At 52.7% G+C, this 16,725-nt stretch overlaps 1 protein-coding gene across 1 annotated transcript in view; it reads right to left on the bottom strand.

Annotated features, from left to right (window-relative positions):
- CROCC2 (ciliary rootlet coiled-coil, rootletin family member 2) overlaps nucleotides 1-16,725 on the bottom strand; it is a 60,271-nt gene that overhangs the window by 26,907 nt on the left and 16,639 nt on the right. The window contains exons 6-19 of the mRNA XM_084780123.1: nucleotides 13,850-13,953; nucleotides 13,127-13,324; nucleotides 12,654-12,750; nucleotides 12,489-12,578; nucleotides 12,143-12,349; nucleotides 11,727-11,926; nucleotides 9,614-9,796; nucleotides 9,178-9,322; nucleotides 8,773-8,919; nucleotides 8,264-8,494; nucleotides 5,715-5,908; nucleotides 2,156-2,283; nucleotides 1,631-1,800; nucleotides 679-855 (exon numbers count right to left, since the gene is read on the bottom strand). Coding sequence (XP_084636249.1) covers nucleotides 679-855; nucleotides 1,631-1,800; nucleotides 2,156-2,283; nucleotides 5,715-5,908; nucleotides 8,264-8,494; nucleotides 8,773-8,919; nucleotides 9,178-9,322; nucleotides 9,614-9,796; nucleotides 11,727-11,926; nucleotides 12,143-12,349; nucleotides 12,489-12,578; nucleotides 12,654-12,750; nucleotides 13,127-13,324; nucleotides 13,850-13,953 — 2,271 coding nt within the window. The remainder of the gene's footprint in view (nucleotides 1-678; nucleotides 856-1,630; nucleotides 1,801-2,155; nucleotides 2,284-5,714; nucleotides 5,909-8,263; nucleotides 8,495-8,772; nucleotides 8,920-9,177; nucleotides 9,323-9,613; nucleotides 9,797-11,726; nucleotides 11,927-12,142; nucleotides 12,350-12,488; nucleotides 12,579-12,653; nucleotides 12,751-13,126; nucleotides 13,325-13,849; nucleotides 13,954-16,725) is intronic.

Genomic DNA, 16,725 nt, shown 5'->3' with positions numbered 1-16,725 from the left:
CCGTCTGTGATTGGTGCAGAGAGCTCATTGTCCTTGTTCACTGTGGTGGCACACATGCATGTGTGTACCTTTCTGCTCAGTTCACTCAGCAATGGGTTCTTTAGTGTGGCCCAGTTCCTTGAAGAAGCCTGGACCCAATGCCTAGAGATGGAAGAATAGGCAGGTTGGATGAAAGCTATGTGGCTGGACCCTGCAGATGATGGGGTGACTGGCTGACCAGGTGAGTGAGCAGACAGACACATGGATGAATAGCTGGGCACATGCGTAGATGGCTGAGTGTGTGGCTAGCTGGAAGGACATCTCAGTGGGTAGAGAGGTAGACGGCCAGGTAAAGTGACCACTGGATGGCTGGGCGAGTTAATGGTCAGCTGTGTGGATGGATACCTGGGTAGATTTCTGAAAGGGCATGTGTGTGAGTAGAGATCTGTAGGTATGGAAAGAAAGATGTATAGTCAACTAAGTAGAAGGAAGATGGCTATATGAATGGAAGGATGTGTATACAAAGGAGTTTCTGGCTAGATGTGTGGATAGACGCACGGATGTCTGCTCACCAGGATTCCCATAGCAACCAAAGCTTCATCAGTCTGGAAAGGATGCAACTGCTAGGGGGAGGCTTCCATCCCGGGACCAAGAAGGAAGTGAGGTGGGTAAGGATCCCAGTCCCCACGCCAACATCACCTGCTGCATCTCATGTTCCAGTTGGAGGAGGCTCTCATCCCGCTCCTGTTTCAGATACCGGATTTCCTCCTCCAAAGCCTCCCTTTCAGCTGCGCTTTTTGTCACCATCTCTTTTTGTTGTTCCATCCACTGGGCGGCCACCTCTTTCTCCTCAGCCAGGGATAAACTGAGGGTGTCCTGGCCGAGGCAAAGGACATGCTGTTGTGAGGTCAGGAATAGGAGACTGGCAGGCCCTTGAGGCTCCGAGTTCAGCCTCCTAACCCCTGAAGAGCTAGAGGTTGGTGGCCCAGTTGTGAGTTCTCCCTTTGTTTTCTCTCCAAGGTCTCCCAAACAGAAGCTGGGAAGGGTCTGGCTGGGTCTCAGCATCTACCATCCCATACTAATGTTGCAGATCTGAAGTTGCTCTGAATCTCTACCATGTGCCACCGGGGCAGGGGCATGGGCAGGTGGATGGATGAGTACAGAGATGGGTGGATGGATGGGTAGGTAGATGAAGGGTTGGACGGATGTGTGTTTGGATGGATGGCTGTATGGATAGATTATGGATGGGTAATGAGGGGACAGATGGACAGGTGGATGGATGGATGGATGGGTGGATGGATGGATGGATGTGTGGGTGGAAGAATGGGATGTAAAGCCTCCAGGGGCCTATTACTAATGGTACAGCTCTGACAAGCATGTGACTCTGCTTAGTCTCATTTATCAGCTAAGGCATTGGATTCTTAGGTTCAGGTCCTTCTGTCAATAGGAGCCGGCCTGCACATCAGCAGCTCCTCCCTCCCTTCCCCCCTTCCCTCCCCCTTGCCTCCCCCCCGCCACTGCACGAGACCTTCCCTGACCTCTTAAACTGTGAAGATCGGCCAAGTACCTCCCCCTGCTCTGCCACCTCTGTTTGTTGGGAGGACATGGTAGACCACTGGGAAGTGGCCAAGTGGACCCTTGGGAAACAGACCTTCTCCCTATGTAGCCGTGCCAGGTCCTCTCTGTGGGCCAGTGCCTGGCGTTCCAAGGCCAGCTGTGCCTCCTGCCCCTGCTGTGCGGCCTGCTGCTGCAGCTGTCCCAACTCCCACTGCAGTTTTGTCTCTCGGACTTCCCAGGCACTTTTCAGGCGCTCCATTTCCACTGTGAAACGTCAGGTGTGTCATCCTGGTGTTTCCCCTGTCCCTTGAAATCACCCACTTAAGAGATGATTGCCTGCTCTGCTAGCACATGATGGGCTGAGTAGGGGAATGGGTACCGGGAATGTAGTAGACCAGGAGGTCACTGTACCAACCCTGTGGATGCATCTCAGGTCTGAACTGTTGGCAACAAAGCAGGATGGGCAGGGAACCCCCTGCACATCACTCACAGTCACACAAGTTCCAAGCCCTTGGGTCATCCCCTAAGGATTCAGGAAGCAAGAACAACACCTATAGGGACTGAGATCCTCCCAGCAATGTCTTGGGGGTCAGTGCAGAGAGTCCACCCACTGCAGCACCTTGTAATGCCTGGCGAGCAAGCTGAGCGGCGTGGGCCTCTCCTTCTAGCTGTTCCTGCTGGGTCTGCAGCTGCGTTGCCAGCTGTTGGGCCTCCAGGAGGCTGTTCTCCAGAGAGTTCCTCTCAGCCCTGTGGAGAAGCATCAGTCAGCAGGCACATAATCCACATGGTCCTGAGGTGTCTCGTTAGTTTGAACATGTAAGAATCAATCACACTCTACACAAAAACACATTTCAGGCCAAATTAGAAAAGAACAAATCCAGAAACAAAACAAAGTAAACAAGTCATCGCATAATAACTCAGAATTGTAAAAATAGAACAAACACAGAGGACATTTTAATCTTCTTAAGCCTGACATGAAAGCCAGAAAGAAGAAGAAAAAAATGAAGAGGCCAACAGATCTGGATACACTTAGAGGAGGGAGGGGTAGTTTTCCACAGAAGACATTCCATAAATCAACTTGGAAGAAAAGAACAGATAGTGAAACCCATCACTTTGTCTGCTAACTTAAGAAACTGATCTTAGAAGAAGAAGAAGAAGAAGAAGAAGAAGAAGAAGAAGAAGAAGAAGAAGAAGAAGAAGAAGAAGAAGACAAGGAGCAAAATTGGAAGAAAAATCTGTATTTAGTATATAAACAAAGGGATAAGTATCCATCATATGCAAAGAGTTCCTGCCAATTATTAACAAAGCCAGCAAAATGGTAAAGATAACAGTTACAAAGAAATTATCAAATAAGCTGGGCATGGTGGCATATGCCTTTAATCCCAGCACTTGGGAGGCAGAGGCAGGCAGATCTCTGTCTCTCTGTCTCTGTCTCTCTCTGTCTCTCTTTCTGCCTCTCTCTCTCTCTCTCTCTCTCTCTCTCTCTCTCTCTCTCTCTGTGAGTGTCTCTCTCTCTTTCTATCTATCCTCCCTTCTTCTTTCTCTTCTTTTAAAAAACATATATGGGCTGTGCATGGTGGTGCACACCTTTAATCCCAGCACTCAAGAGGCAGAGGCAGGTGGATCTCTGTGAGTTCAAGGCCAGCCTGGTCTACAAAGAGAATTCCAGGACAGCCAGGGCTGGTACACAGAGAAACCATGTCTCAAAAAACAAAAGAGAAAGAAAGAAAGAAAGAAAGAAAGAAAGAAGATCTTAAATAGACAAAAGGACGTGGAACGTACTTTCCCTTACCAGGAGAGATCATACGCCAGATTAACAAAGACTTAAAGGCATCCATGCCTAGTGTTAGCAAGGGAGTGGTGGGGGAGACTAAGCATGCTGCCTTTACCCTGGCAAGACCTCTCCCAGGTGTCAATTCTAGGGACACCTGAAAGCCAGAAACGGGATGCTCACTATAGCTTTATACAGGGTGTTAGCTGAACTTGACTGGAATGCCAAAGAACAGGAAAAATGTTGTAGACATTGTGATGCATCAAACATATGCATCATTATGCATTTGGCAAGGGAAGCATCACCCACAGAACAAGCAGCAGAGCAAGGGTGTCACAGGCAGTGTGGGGAAAGTAGCCTGGATGCATTTGCGTGCAGAGGTCATGATTTAGAAAACACGTGGAGCGAGGTGTAGCAACACACAACAGTGCCCACTTCCGATGGAGGTGGCTGAAAACAGTTTGACTTGCTGACAGTCAGCACATCAGTGATCTGCTAAGCCAGCGCCACCGGCATGATTTGTTGCTGAGCTCTGGTCACACCATGAGGACTCCAATTTAATGTTCACCATGACACAGCAGTAAGGTATGCTCTCAAAGGGTGGAGGAGTCCATGGCCCTTGACCAGTCTGACAGTTTTACCACAGCTCCTGTGTTGCTTTGAAGAGCACCAGAGACCTGCCAGGACCCTCTGATGCATGAGGAACAAGTCCTCTGGGTCCAGACCACAAGCCTCACTAGAAACCTCACTGTCGGCCACACCATACCCTATCCGTCTTGTTAACACGACACATTGCCCATTCCACAAATGAACACGCCCTCTGCCAGGGTGTTCTCAGCTGTGTATGAAGAACTTCCTTCTTTTGAGCTGCCTTGAAGCCTCCTCCTAGAAGTGTACCTCGTTTTGTCTAGGGGACATGGCTTCTGACACTCTGATGTTTGCTCACGGCCTGGGAACCTGAGGGTACATCCGGTTTCTTTTTTCCATATAGGCCCAAGAGCATTTCACTTCGATTGAGCTCAAGGGGGTGGGGGTGGGGGGAAGGCTGGTTGTGTTAGGAGGTGAAGGCACACGGGGAGTGGGGCAGCTACAGTATGCTGTGTGTGGGGAAGCCTGGCTCATCTCACTGTCTGATGAGCAGCCAGCATGCCATGAATGGAGAGAGGCATGGCTCAGGCAAGCCCCCAGCAGCCCTGCCACCAAGGTGTCAGCTGGTCATCATGGCACGCTGTCTGGTGGGTTTGCAGGGCTGCCATGAGCAATGGCTCTGGGTCCAGAGGGGCCAGGGGAATGTAGGGGCCACATCTCATTGTGAAGGGGTCTGACCAGTCTTTTTGGTTTTTGTTTTTGTTTTGTTTTGTTTTGTTTTCAAGACAGGGTCTCTCTGTGTAGCTTGACTTTTCTGGACTTGCTTTGTAGACCAGGCTGGCCTCGAACTCACAGTGATCTGTCTGCCTCTGCCTCCCAAGTGCTGGGATTAAAGGTGTGTACCACTACTGCCCGGCTGACTAGTCTTATAGTCAGGGCAGCATATAATTTCCAGGGCTTATGACTCCCTCTGCTCTTGTCCACCTGGGAAGCCTCCCCCAAACCTGTCATTTGGATGTCTGCACCAGCTTTTATTCAGAAAGGTCACTTCTGAGAAGTTGAAGATCTGAGTCCCTCGAGTTCCCTCTGGCCCTGGTTTCTGGGAAACTAGGATTTCTGGGAAATCCTCCAGGAAGCCCTCCATGACTGAGAGGGCTCTGGAGAGAGAAAGCACTAGCCAGGCTTGGGTCTCTGCAGAGGCTGGGGGGGCAGCCTAAGCCACTACTGTTCTTGACTTCATGCTCCTTTTCCAAGTTTTGGATTTGCTCTGTTGGCTATGGGGATCCCCCCACCTCCATGTTGGGCCCAGGGGTGGACAGTTTTCCAGACCTTTCTGCACAGCTCCATGCCTCTGGCTCCCAGCACTGCTTGGGAACAGCCGCTGGGCAGAAGTTTCAGATGGGCTTTCTTGCTCCCTCTAGGTGTCTCCCTGGGAATGAAATCTCAGAGCCACACAGCAGAGGGAGGGGAAGCATCCCTGGAGTTGTAGAAGCTCCAGTCACAGCAGACCTGACCACCCTGAATGTCTCATATTCTTTGGGAAGAAATTGCACATCTTTCTTTCACTAGTCTGATCTGGGTTTCTGGTCTGACAGGGTTGCCTTGTCTTCAGGAAGATGATCCCAGGGCATCTCATCGGATACTGAACCACGTCAAATGTGTAAAGCTTCCTATCTACACAGTCCATACCACATGCAACCGTAGACACACGTTGCCCTATGCCACTGTGTCTATGTAGCACCTCTGCAGGGATAACTGCATGGGCTGTCTGCAGGCAGGATCAAGAGAGATGTCACCTGACTAGTGGTGGCACTGGTACCTCAGATCAGCTGCCTCCTTAGTCACGAGATCACTGTGTCTCTCCAGGGCTTCCTGCTTAGCCAGTAGTTGGGCCCGCTCCTCAGACAGCGTGTTCTTCTCCTGGAGAGCTTCTTGCAGAATGTCCATCTGGACCTCCTGGTCCTGCAGGCTCTGTGCCAGCTGCTTCTCTAGGGCCTGTTTCTTGCATGTGACCTAGGGAAGGAAAGAGGGACCATGTGACAAAAAAAAGAGGGTGAGCAAATGAGAAGAGGCTGCTGTATCAAAAGCAAAACAAAAACAAGGGTGCTACTACAACTAAGCAAAGCAATGCTTTAAAATGTAAAAGGAATTCTGCCAAGGAGTGGTGGCGCACGCCTTTAATCCCAGCACTAAGGAGGCGGAGGCAGGTGAATCGCTGTGAGTTCGAGGCCAGCCTGGTCTACAAAGTGAGTCCAGGACAGCCAAGGCTACACAGAGAAACCCTGTCTCGAAAAACAAAACAAAACAAAAAACTTTATGTTCTGCAAAAATTCTATTAAGAAAATGGGAAGATAAGGCACCAGTTGGGAAAAGCATTCACAGTACATCTATCTGACAAGTACTTGTATCCATACCTATAGAAAACTCATACGTAGACACAACCAGAATGCAAAATCCACATTTACAAAGCACACAAAAGCCAAAAAAAAAAAAAAAAAAAAAAAGACACGAATTCAACAGGTGCATGAAAATGTGCCAGTACCACTAGTTACCTCAGAAACATGAGTCAAAACCTCAGTACGTTAGCCTATCACACAGAGAACAGCTTAAAAATGAAAACAGATGCTATCAAGTGCTGACAAGGCCAAGGAGCAGCCGGTGAAATGACAGAGCCACGTTGGAATCCACCACAGTCCATCAAAATTTCACTTGTCTGTATTTGCTCAAGAATAGTGAGAGGAGGGGGGCGGGGGCGGGGATACAAAGCCTTGCGTGTTACAGCCTAAGCCAGAGACATCACAAGAGTCCATCAACAGGTGAGTGAGGATGTAACTGTGGTCATTCCTACGGTGGCATGTAGTCATGTGCAAATCATGTGCAAAGGCAAAGATCTATGGCACATGTAACTACATGGACGAGTCTAAAAGAGCACATGGAGAGAGAGAGAGAGAGAGAGAGAGAGAGAGAGAGAGAGAGAGAGAGAGAGAGAGAGAGAGAGAGAAACTTGGTACTGGTGACCCACACAGTCAGTGCAGGGGGCTCCAGAGGCTGCTAGGACCTTGGGTATCTGGGCAAGAACAGGGTGGGATGTAAGGGAGGACCCAGGCTTCCGGGCTGGTGCACATCGTCTTTAGCTTGACTGGTCATCCAGAGCTGCCCACCACTGTCAAGGTCATTGGCCTGCCTTTCACCAACACTGCTCCTTAATTATACTTTACCAAAGAAAGGGGGAGATGATGACAAGATTAAGGGCCTGAGAATGGAGAAAGGCCACGCTGTCCCACGTGAGATGTGGAGAAAGGCCACGCTGTCCCACGTGAGACGAGGATGCCTGAATGTCGCTGGAGGCCTGAGCGACAGGCTTTCCACACAAGACAGATTGTAAAAGACCACAATCTGGTCCACACCAAGTGATCCTTCCTCACCAGAAAGCAGAGGAGTAGGCTGGGGAAATAGCTCAGTGGGCAAAGTGATTGCTAAGCGGGCAGGAGGATCTGAGTCAACCCCAGAATCCATGTTTAAAAAAAAAAAATCTGGGTGTGGCGATGTGTTCTTATAGTCCCAGCACTGGGCAGAGACTGGAGAATGCCCTGTGTTTGCTGATCAGCCAGCCTAGCCTACTCAGTGAGCTGCAGACCAGTGAGAGAGCCTATCTTATAAGCAAGGTAGATGGGGGCTGAAGAGATGGTGCAGAGGTTAAGGACACTGCCTATTCTTCCAGAGGACACAGGTTCGATTCCCAGCAACCTATATGGCAGCCAACAACTGTAACTCTAGTTTTAGGATGCCCTCTTCTGGCCTCCACAGGCCAGCAATACATTTGTACACTTTACAATTGAAGAAGAAGAAGAAGAAGAAGAAGAAGAAGAAGAAGAAGAAGAAGAAGAAGAAGAAGAAAAGAAAGGAAGGAAAAAACCCCACCAATGGCAGGTGGTATCTGAGGAATGACAGATGAGGCTGTCTTTTGACCTTCACATGGGATGTACACACGTATGTGTGTGCACCCTTGTACATACACACAAAACAAAAACCCAAAGAAATCCAACAACCAAAAGGAACTAAGCAAACACGAGTAACAGGAGAGCTCAATTGTGCACGCACTGAGCACAGAGGCCAGAAATCTTCACACTAGAGCAGAACCCCAACAGAAACATGAAGGACAACCCTGGCCCCTCCCACTGGAGCTCCCACAGGGAGTCACACAGATGCTGCTGTTGGCGCCTCCATCCTGTAAATCCTGGAAACGTCAGTTCACATCCCCATGTCTGTGCGAGCAAGCACTTTATCCACTGAGCCATCTTCCAACCCCCTTCAGAGGTACAATCATCATCAGCAAGACAGGATGTGTGACTGTCCACCCGGTCTCACCTGGGCCACCTGCTCCCGGAGCTGGGCACTCTCCTGCCCGAGCAGGGCCACCTGCCCTTCTAGATGTTCCTGCTTCTGTTCCAGATGCCCACAAGTCTCCCGCAGAGTTCTCCGCTCAGCCCGAATGAGCCCTAGCTGCTCCTCTGCCTGTGTCAGCTGCTCTCTCATGCCAGCCTGCTCCTGTTCTAGCATCTTCTGCTGCTCCCGAAGCTGCTCCCGCTCCTGCTCCAGCTGCAGGGTGGGTGGGAAGACATTTAATCTGTGAACTCCACCCTCCTAGTCCCCAGAAGCCAGGCACTCCATGCAGGCCTGCCATGGAGATGCTGTTGTCCCTGCTTCAGGCCTGGCCTGGATCAGTGGTCAGGCCCTGCATCCCTCCCACAGCACCTACTCTTGGGATGGTGGCCTCAGTCCAAGCAGGAAGGAGATCTGGGGACTGGATAGGCCCAAACCACAGACAAGGTTCAAGGACACCTTGGGGGAAACCGAGGCCTTGGCTCTGGCCTTACCTGAAGTACCAGATGATTCAGGGTGCCTTTGTCCTGGGAAAGCTCTTCCATGAGGGAAGCCATCTTAGCCAGTGAGCCCCGGTCCTCCATTCCTTCTGTCTCCATCCGTGTCACCAACAATTCCAAGTCAGCATTACTAGATTCAGCCTGCAAGGCATAGTGGTCACTCAGAGTTGGCTCTGGGGTGACACTTCAGGATCTTCCCAATAGAATTCAGGTTCTGACTAGAGTTGGTGACTGGTGGCCCAGGGACAGTCCCTAGGGGCAGATGCAGTCACTGGGTTTGGGAGGGCAAGGGGTCAGGGGTGAGGCTGGTGCACAGTGGTGGGACTAGGAGCCCTGGTAGTGGCCCAGGCTGTGAGGGTGAGGACAGAGGCAAGGACCATATGTACTGGGGGCACTTACCCGGGCCAGGGCGCCACGCAGGCTCTCCTTCTCGGTCTCCATAATGTCCCTCTGCAGCTGCACTGAGCTTAGTGCCTCCCGGGATGTGGCCAGCTCCTTCCTGAGCCCGGAGACCTTCTCCTCCAGCTGCTCCAGGCGGCCCTGGCTGAGGCCCCAGGTCGGAAGGCAAAGTTGGATAGTTTCTTCAGAGATGCCCACACAAAACATATAGGCAGGAAAATCCTAGCAGACCTCTTTAAGCCCAGGGAACCCCAGAGCAGCATGGCGGCCCCCTTCTGGCCACATGCCAGGATAAGGTATACTCACGGCAGGTTTGTGGGCTGATATAGGCATGGGGAAATGGGAGCTCCCTCTGCCTCGATGCTTTGTTGGTGTCTTACCGGTGGTCTCACAATCTGAGGGACCCCTGCTGGCCTGCAGCCCTTCCACAACCCACCTGGCCTCCAGCTCACGCAGGCTCCGCTCACTCTGCTGGGCCAGCTCAGCTTTCTGCTCTGCCCTTAGCAGGAGGCTTCTCCGCAGCTCTGCGTTTGTGGCCTCCAGTTTCTGTGTCTCCGCCTCCCGAATGTCTGCCTTTGCCCTCAGCTCCTCTGCTGTGGTCTCCAGGGCTACTTTCTCCCTGAGAGCAAGGGGCAAAAGATAGAGGCAGCCTCAAGCTGGACTTCAGGAGAGGAGCACCTGAGGCCATCAAGACTTACTAGGGAGGATGGTCAGGGGCAAGTGGGTATAAACCAGTAGGAACAGGGATGTGTGGCAGGAGGGGTGAGGTGGGTGCAGGTCATCAGGGGCTCCAAAGGCGGAAGAAGTTCAGGGAGGCGCAGGAAGAAAAAGAGGCACAGTGTCAGCTGTGTGACCCAAAGCCTCAGACCCTAACTAGCTGACTGAGATGAGGTGGCCACTGTCTAGCTTGGTCGGCCTTCCTCTTCCCTTTCAGGGGCTTAGGAGGACCCAGCTTTCTGTTACACAGGGCGAGCATGCGCAGTCTTCACAGACCCTTCTCTGCCAGACAGGTAATGCCCACCCGATCCTTGCAAACTTGCACCATAGGAGGGACACCACCTTGGCCAGTGTCTGCCTGATCTGCCCCAGAACACTCAGGTCTGTGCACTCTGTGTGGGTCCTGAAGCCCCTGTTTCATGGCCATGGGGGCTCTGGAAGCTTCTGCTCATGTCTCCTACCCTGTGTACAGCCAGGCCTAGTCATTCAGTTAGATCTCTGAGTTTGAGCTACACACCTCTCACTCTGTCCTCTGAGTCTCAGCTCCTGTTTCCCCAAAAGTGTTTTGAGTCTGACACTGCTGGCTCACTCTGTCCTGCTAGTACCCTCCCAGCACTCCCCCTACGGCTCCTGCCCCACAGACAGCCCCTCCCATGTGGCCTCTGTTTTGGAGATGCAGATAGTCCCTTCCATGACATGGCTCAGCCTGCCAAACAGGCCCACTTAAGACTCCTTATAGGGCTGGAGAGATGGCTCAGAGGTTAAGAGCACCGACTGCTCTTCCAGAGGTCCTGAGTTCAGTTCCCAGCAACCACATAGTGGCTCACAACCATCTACAATCAAGTCTGATGCCCTCTTCTGTCCTGCAGGTGTATCTGCAGGCAGAGCACTGTATACACAATAACTAAATACATCTTTAAAAAAAAAAGACTCCTTATAGACTCTACCACACACCTGTGCCTCCCTGATGGTCTCCCCGAGCTGTTACTGCCGCTCTTGGATTTCTGCCCCCGTGCAAGGCTGCCCTTGATCCGCCCACCTCTGTGTGCTCCTGCTCTACGTCTCTCCAGGACAGGACTAACTTATCACACTGACTTTGTGTGCTGCAGTGCCCAGAATATGTTGTGGGCTGTTCACAGGAGCTGTGAAGTGTGCGTAGTCTGTCCCTGAACCATGGGGTGAGGAGGGAAAGGGGTACATGGTTGTCATGGCTCCCTGGGAGCACTGTGCACATCCATCAGAAAAAAAGTTCCAGATCCATGGCTGACACCTGGCTCTTACTCAGCCTGCATCCTGGAGACCTCACTCAGTGGCCTCGATACCCTCCAGCCCCAGGACAAAGGGTCATGTGTGGAAAGTACCCAGAATTCTATGGTAGCTGCAAGGGAGCCATGGAACCCACAGGGTATGTGGGGGAGTGGGTAGATTTGGGGTTCTTTTGGCCATGGTGAAAGGTCACTGGTAGGAAAGGTCATCCAGAGGGGAACCTGGAGCAGGGGTGGTAGGAGAGCTGAGCCTGGGTGAGGTCAGGGCTTCTGGGGGATTGGATACAGGCCTGGCCCAGCAGAGAGCTTATAGCATGTGCAAACGGTGCTCTTGCGTTTTGGGGGGAGGGAAGGGAAGCCTAGATCAGGTACAGCACAGAGTGCACAGAAAAGGGAGGGGAGCGACTCAGCCCAGGCAAAGGGATGCAGACTGAGGGGCAGCCTGGCCACCCAGAGGTTTTCTCGGAACATGTAGCTTTTTCCTGCTCCCACTGTGAGGCCTCACAGAGGACAACTGCTCCCTGCCCTGCCCTGCCCTGCCGTGCCCTGCCCTGCTGCTCCCGTCACCTTTCCAGGAGCTGAACAGATGCCTGGCAGTGCTGTGTCTCCTGCCTTTGGGCCTCTAGCTGGCCCAGGAGGTCCTCACGCTCTAGTGCCCTGTCCTGCAGAAGCCTTTGTGAGGTCCGCAGTTCCTGCCGGTACTCAGACAGCTGCTCCCGGAGCCTGGCTGCTTCCTCTTGGGAAGACTCCAGCCTCAGATACAGCTCCTGCCACAGGAATGAAACCCACAGCGAGCATCAGCAGCCAGCCAGAGAACCTCAATTCCGCCCAGAAAGACCCCCTTCCCTAGGCTGTGGGACTCAGGCAGGGGCAGGGCCCATAGAGACCCGGCCACCAACACTCTCAGGGCAGGCCGTGGAAAGCTCCATAAAGGGAACCCCAGTTGGGCAACATTTGTGGCTCTGTGGGCTGCGGCCACACACCTGCTCCCGCTGCCGCCGCCTCTCGATGGCCGCCTGCACAGCCTGCAGCACAGGGTCCAGGTTGGTTGGAGAGCTGGTCCGCATTGGGGAACTTCGCTGGTGGGGTGACACGGAACGCGGGGGGCTCCTCAGTCGGCCCTGTGCCCCCCTGGCTTCAATACTGCCGCTCCAGGCTAAGTCTAAACACACAGCATCTGACTGGGCCACCTTCAGGTCACAGAGAAAGAAGACAGAGGAGGAGGAAGTGCAGGGCCACCATTAAACAGGACCTTCTGGATGACGTCATCTGGAACCAGGGTCCCCACAGGGCTTCTGTACCCAGGAAGAACACCAGGCAAGGCTGTACCTCCTGGATGCTGGCCAGGACATGGTGTAGCGCTTCAACTTCATCCCTCAGTTCATCCACCACCAGCTCGCCACCGCTGCGCCGGGATTTCTGTGGGCAGAGACCCCCACTGAGTCAAGCAGTCACGCGCCCATGGCACAGCACCTCACTTCCCACCCCACAAACCAGTCTCTGGACGTCCGCCTTGAGTGTCAGGATGGCTTTCTCTCCTTGTTCCTTCTGCTCAGAAAGCTTCTCCACCAGTAGCGTCTGCTCCGAAAGTCTGGAGAGAGATGGGGCGATGATGAGGGGCCCCATGGATGGTGTGGGTCCGTCAAACCTCTTCCTTGTACGACCTCCTTACAGTGAGTGATGAGAAGATACCTTGGCCTGTGTGGACCTCAGTCCGTGTCCTGATTGTATCCGGCCCTTCTATAGAATTTTGACTCCCCTCCCCCCACTATCTTGGGAATAAAACACTAACTCCAAGCTCAGATGTTATGACTCATGCTCTCACTCCAACTCAGATCTGCAGCCCATGTCAGAATGCTGGGCGAGACCACCTGGAAAAGCCTGAGCTTCGCTCTCCACCCTCACCTCGAGCCCGTGCCTCTTGGGCCCCCTGCCCCACGTTAGCAGGGCCGCAGCCCGTGGCCCACCTGGCTTGTAGCACCACCTTTTCAGTGGCCCAGTGGCCCTGCAGCTGTAGCATTTCCCTAGTCTGCTCCCTCAGCCGCTGCTCCAGGTCACTGGTCATGTTGCTGGCCGTCAGCCGCAGGTGGGAGTCAAGGCTTAGGCAGGCCGCATGCAAGCGCTGGGCCGTCCGGGTCATATCTGCCTGAACATCTGTGAGACCCCTGGAATACAAGCGTGGTACCTTGGCTGAGCCTCATAACGATGCTGCAAGCTAGACCTCAGAGGGAGAGGCAGGCCATGGGAACAACAGTTTTGGGGGGAAGCCCCTACTCTATGCTATAAATTGGGTTGTATGTCGTAGAATGGCAAGGATAAAGGCAAGAAAGTGTGAACAACGATGGATCTGACCTGAAATGACAATTTTGAGTAAGACAATGGCTTCTGGGCCTTTGTTTCCTCCTGTGTAAATGGGGGTACAACTGTGCGAGGGCCACGGGGACTGCCTAGAATAGACCCCCATGAGGCATCCAGAAAGGACTATATGGATCCCTGAGGCCCTATGAAGGCCAGTGTCCACCCTCTTGCACGTGTGCCAATGCCCTGGTTTCCTTCCACCTTTTCTCTCCCTCTCCCTCTCCTTCCCAACTGTCCACCCTCCCACAAGGCAGCCAGAGCCAGCAAGACTGCCACCCAGCCGGAACTTTGTCCTACTACTCAGGTGCCACTAGGTGCGCATTTCTGCTTACCTCTCAGCTGATGCCCGGAGCTCAGCCAGGTGTGTCTGCAGAGCCTTGGTTTGTCTCCAAAGGGGGAGGAGGTCCCGAGGCTCTCTTAGGCCCAACCTTTGGGTCTGATAGCAAGAGGCTGTGTTTACTCAGGCCACGTCCCCCCTCCTTCCTACCACCCCATCCATGGGTTAGAAGAGGACCCTGTGTCACCTGTTAGGTCTCAAGGCCTCATATCCACCCCCTGGGCGTCCCAACTCCACATGAGAGACAATGTCAGGCCGGCCAGCAGAGGACTGCTCTCAGAGCCTACCAGGGCAGCACAGTCCCACAGAAGGCCTGGATGCTGAGAGTTAGGTCTCCCCAGAACAGCAAGGTTCTCCCACACACCTGTGCTTTCCTCTGAGGGAGGGACTGCTTCTCTGTCCCCTCAGTGCCATGGGTCTGATGCTATGGGGCTCTACAAGATGGGCAGGATCTTAGCACCCTGTGGGTGCTAAGAGACCAGGTGAGAAAGAACACCCCCATAGAACCCTAGTGCTGCCAGCAGTGGAGGAGTTATCAGAGAGGGTCGGGCAGGAGGAAGCAGGCTTGTGATGGTGAAGTGACACTGCTGAGAGACATATAACATGCCCACAGCCTTGATGGAATAGTGGGGTCCAGAAGATGGGAATGGGGGAGGCAAGGCTCGCATGGCATCTCTGTGCCCCCTTTCTACCACCATACCCCACTGTGTCCTGTATGCTGGCCTCAGGGACCCACGGGGTTCCCTGTATCAGCTGCTCTCCTGTAGCTCCTGCCTGTCCCTACACAATATGGTCCTAACCAAGGCTACTCAGGATGACTTTCATGGACACACTCTCCTCATGCCTGTCGAAGGGCCACACCTGACTCTTCAGCACACGCTGTGTCTGAGCCCTCAGTGGACCGGAATCCCGGAACTATGTTTCTAGGACACAGCAGGGGACCCTTGCTTGTGCTCTGTCACATCCCAGAGATGAGACATCTTGGCCTCTGTCTCACGGGAGCATGAGATTCTATGTCTTCTCTTCTCGCCAAGGCTGAGCTGGCTACCACAGGGAGAGCACGCAGCCGGGACCTGGTACAGGGGAGAAACCCAGCACCATGAAATTCCTTCCTAAAAGGAGCAACTGGAGCATCGGGTTCTTTCCTCTGGGAAGCTGAGCAGTGCCCAAAGTGTGTGTGTGTGGGGGGGGGTCTTCTCAAGCATGGTGGCTATCCCAGCGCTGCACTCAACACATTGGAGGTGAGTAGAGTGGAGGGTGAGCAAGAATGCCTCTGACACGCCACACACATGCTTATACCTTTCAACTTCCTCTCATGTCATCACTCACACACAGCCACAGACATGCACGCAGATTCAGACCTATACAACACCCCACTCCAACACACTATGCTCATACAAGCCTTCACACAGCCATACTCTCACAAACCACATGCCCAATACCTCACCCCAACACATGCACATACATATACACTACACATTTATACCTTCACATATGCAAGCCTTACACACCCCATACATATCATACACACAGGCTCACACACACCATTCACATCACAATACAGGCTTCTACACTATGCTACACTACACACACACACACACACACACACACACACACACACACACACACACGGTCTTGCAGAAAAACTCTCCCTGCCTAGAATTGTGGAGTTGAAAAAAGGAAACCATTCTTTCCTGTGCCCAGAACCACAATGAAACATCATGTAGTTTGCAGACTAAATGCACACAACCTGAGTTTTCACACTCAATCCGAAAGCCTACGGCAGTGTGGCTCAAAGACCATTGGAGGCTCTAGGCACCCATCAAAAACAGTTGTAAGTCCTTTCTTGAAAACTCCTGTGTTCACCCTGGTTTCAAAGAATTTTCACAGTTCTCTCTATTAGAGACTATGGGACCATCAGCCATGCAAGGACACAAAGAACCTGGTCAGGAGTCAGAAGAAGCAATGGGATCAGATTTTGGGCAATGGCAGGTGGTGAAACATCAGACACCAAACACAAAATGGCTGCTTGGGATACTCACTGGTCAGGGAGTAGGATATTTAGAGAAGACTCAATTCAGTCTCGTAAAGATGAATCACCTGATAGTTGTAATTTAAGTCAAGGAGGAAGGGTCCAAGGTGATTGGATGTCAGAATGGATAGTGATGAGCAAGAGTTGTGGGCCTGATAGATGAAGTTAGCCTAGCTCGGGGTAAAAGAGGAGAAGTAACTCAGCATGGTTCTGAGCACTGGAGATGGCGTAGGATTGGTGCAGACACCTTGATGGCATTAGGGAGAGGTAGGAGAGGTGCGCATAGGCAACACTGAAAGGGTTAATGGTCCTCTCTAGTCATGAGGTAGAACAGAGGCTGGGTAAGCCTTAAGCAACATAAGCAGGAAGGTGTGGGGCAGGGGCCTCTGTGGCTGCCTTTCCTCACCCCAGAGGGAAGGGCATCAATGGGCTCTCTGGGATGGATTTGTCTGAAGGGACGTATGTGGACCAGACCCAGGGGTCTCCTTTAGGTCCTGCCTTCATATGGAGAGAACATATTCTCCAAGTGGCTTCAGAGGTGGAAATCTTGCCACTGGTGTGTGCAGGGACACTTGGATGTGCATCCAGACCCCCTTTGGAGCAGAGCTGTCAGGGGGATTCCTTTAGTTTCAGTTGTATAGTGTCACCTCTCCAAGGCCACCCCCTTCTCCGGAGGGCCCGCGTCCACCAACAGATTAGTAGACCAGACTCGGACATCTCCCAAGCTCTGCAACTTTGAGTGGAGTAAGCCTGGGGGTCTCTGGCCAGGGGCTTAAGAGTAGCTGTGCGACCCAATTCCTTTGATCAGCCTCTCTGTGCGGGGCCAACAGAGCCAGGAA

This window comes from Acomys minous (genome assembly GCF_964271855.1).
Source record: "Acomys minous genome assembly, chromosome: 4".
In the NCBI taxonomy this organism is placed as follows: Eukaryota; Metazoa; Chordata; class Mammalia; order Rodentia; family Muridae; genus Acomys; species Acomys minous.
The sequence above is the reverse complement of the archived record's forward strand: the minus strand, read 5'-3'. Positions and strand labels throughout refer to the sequence as shown.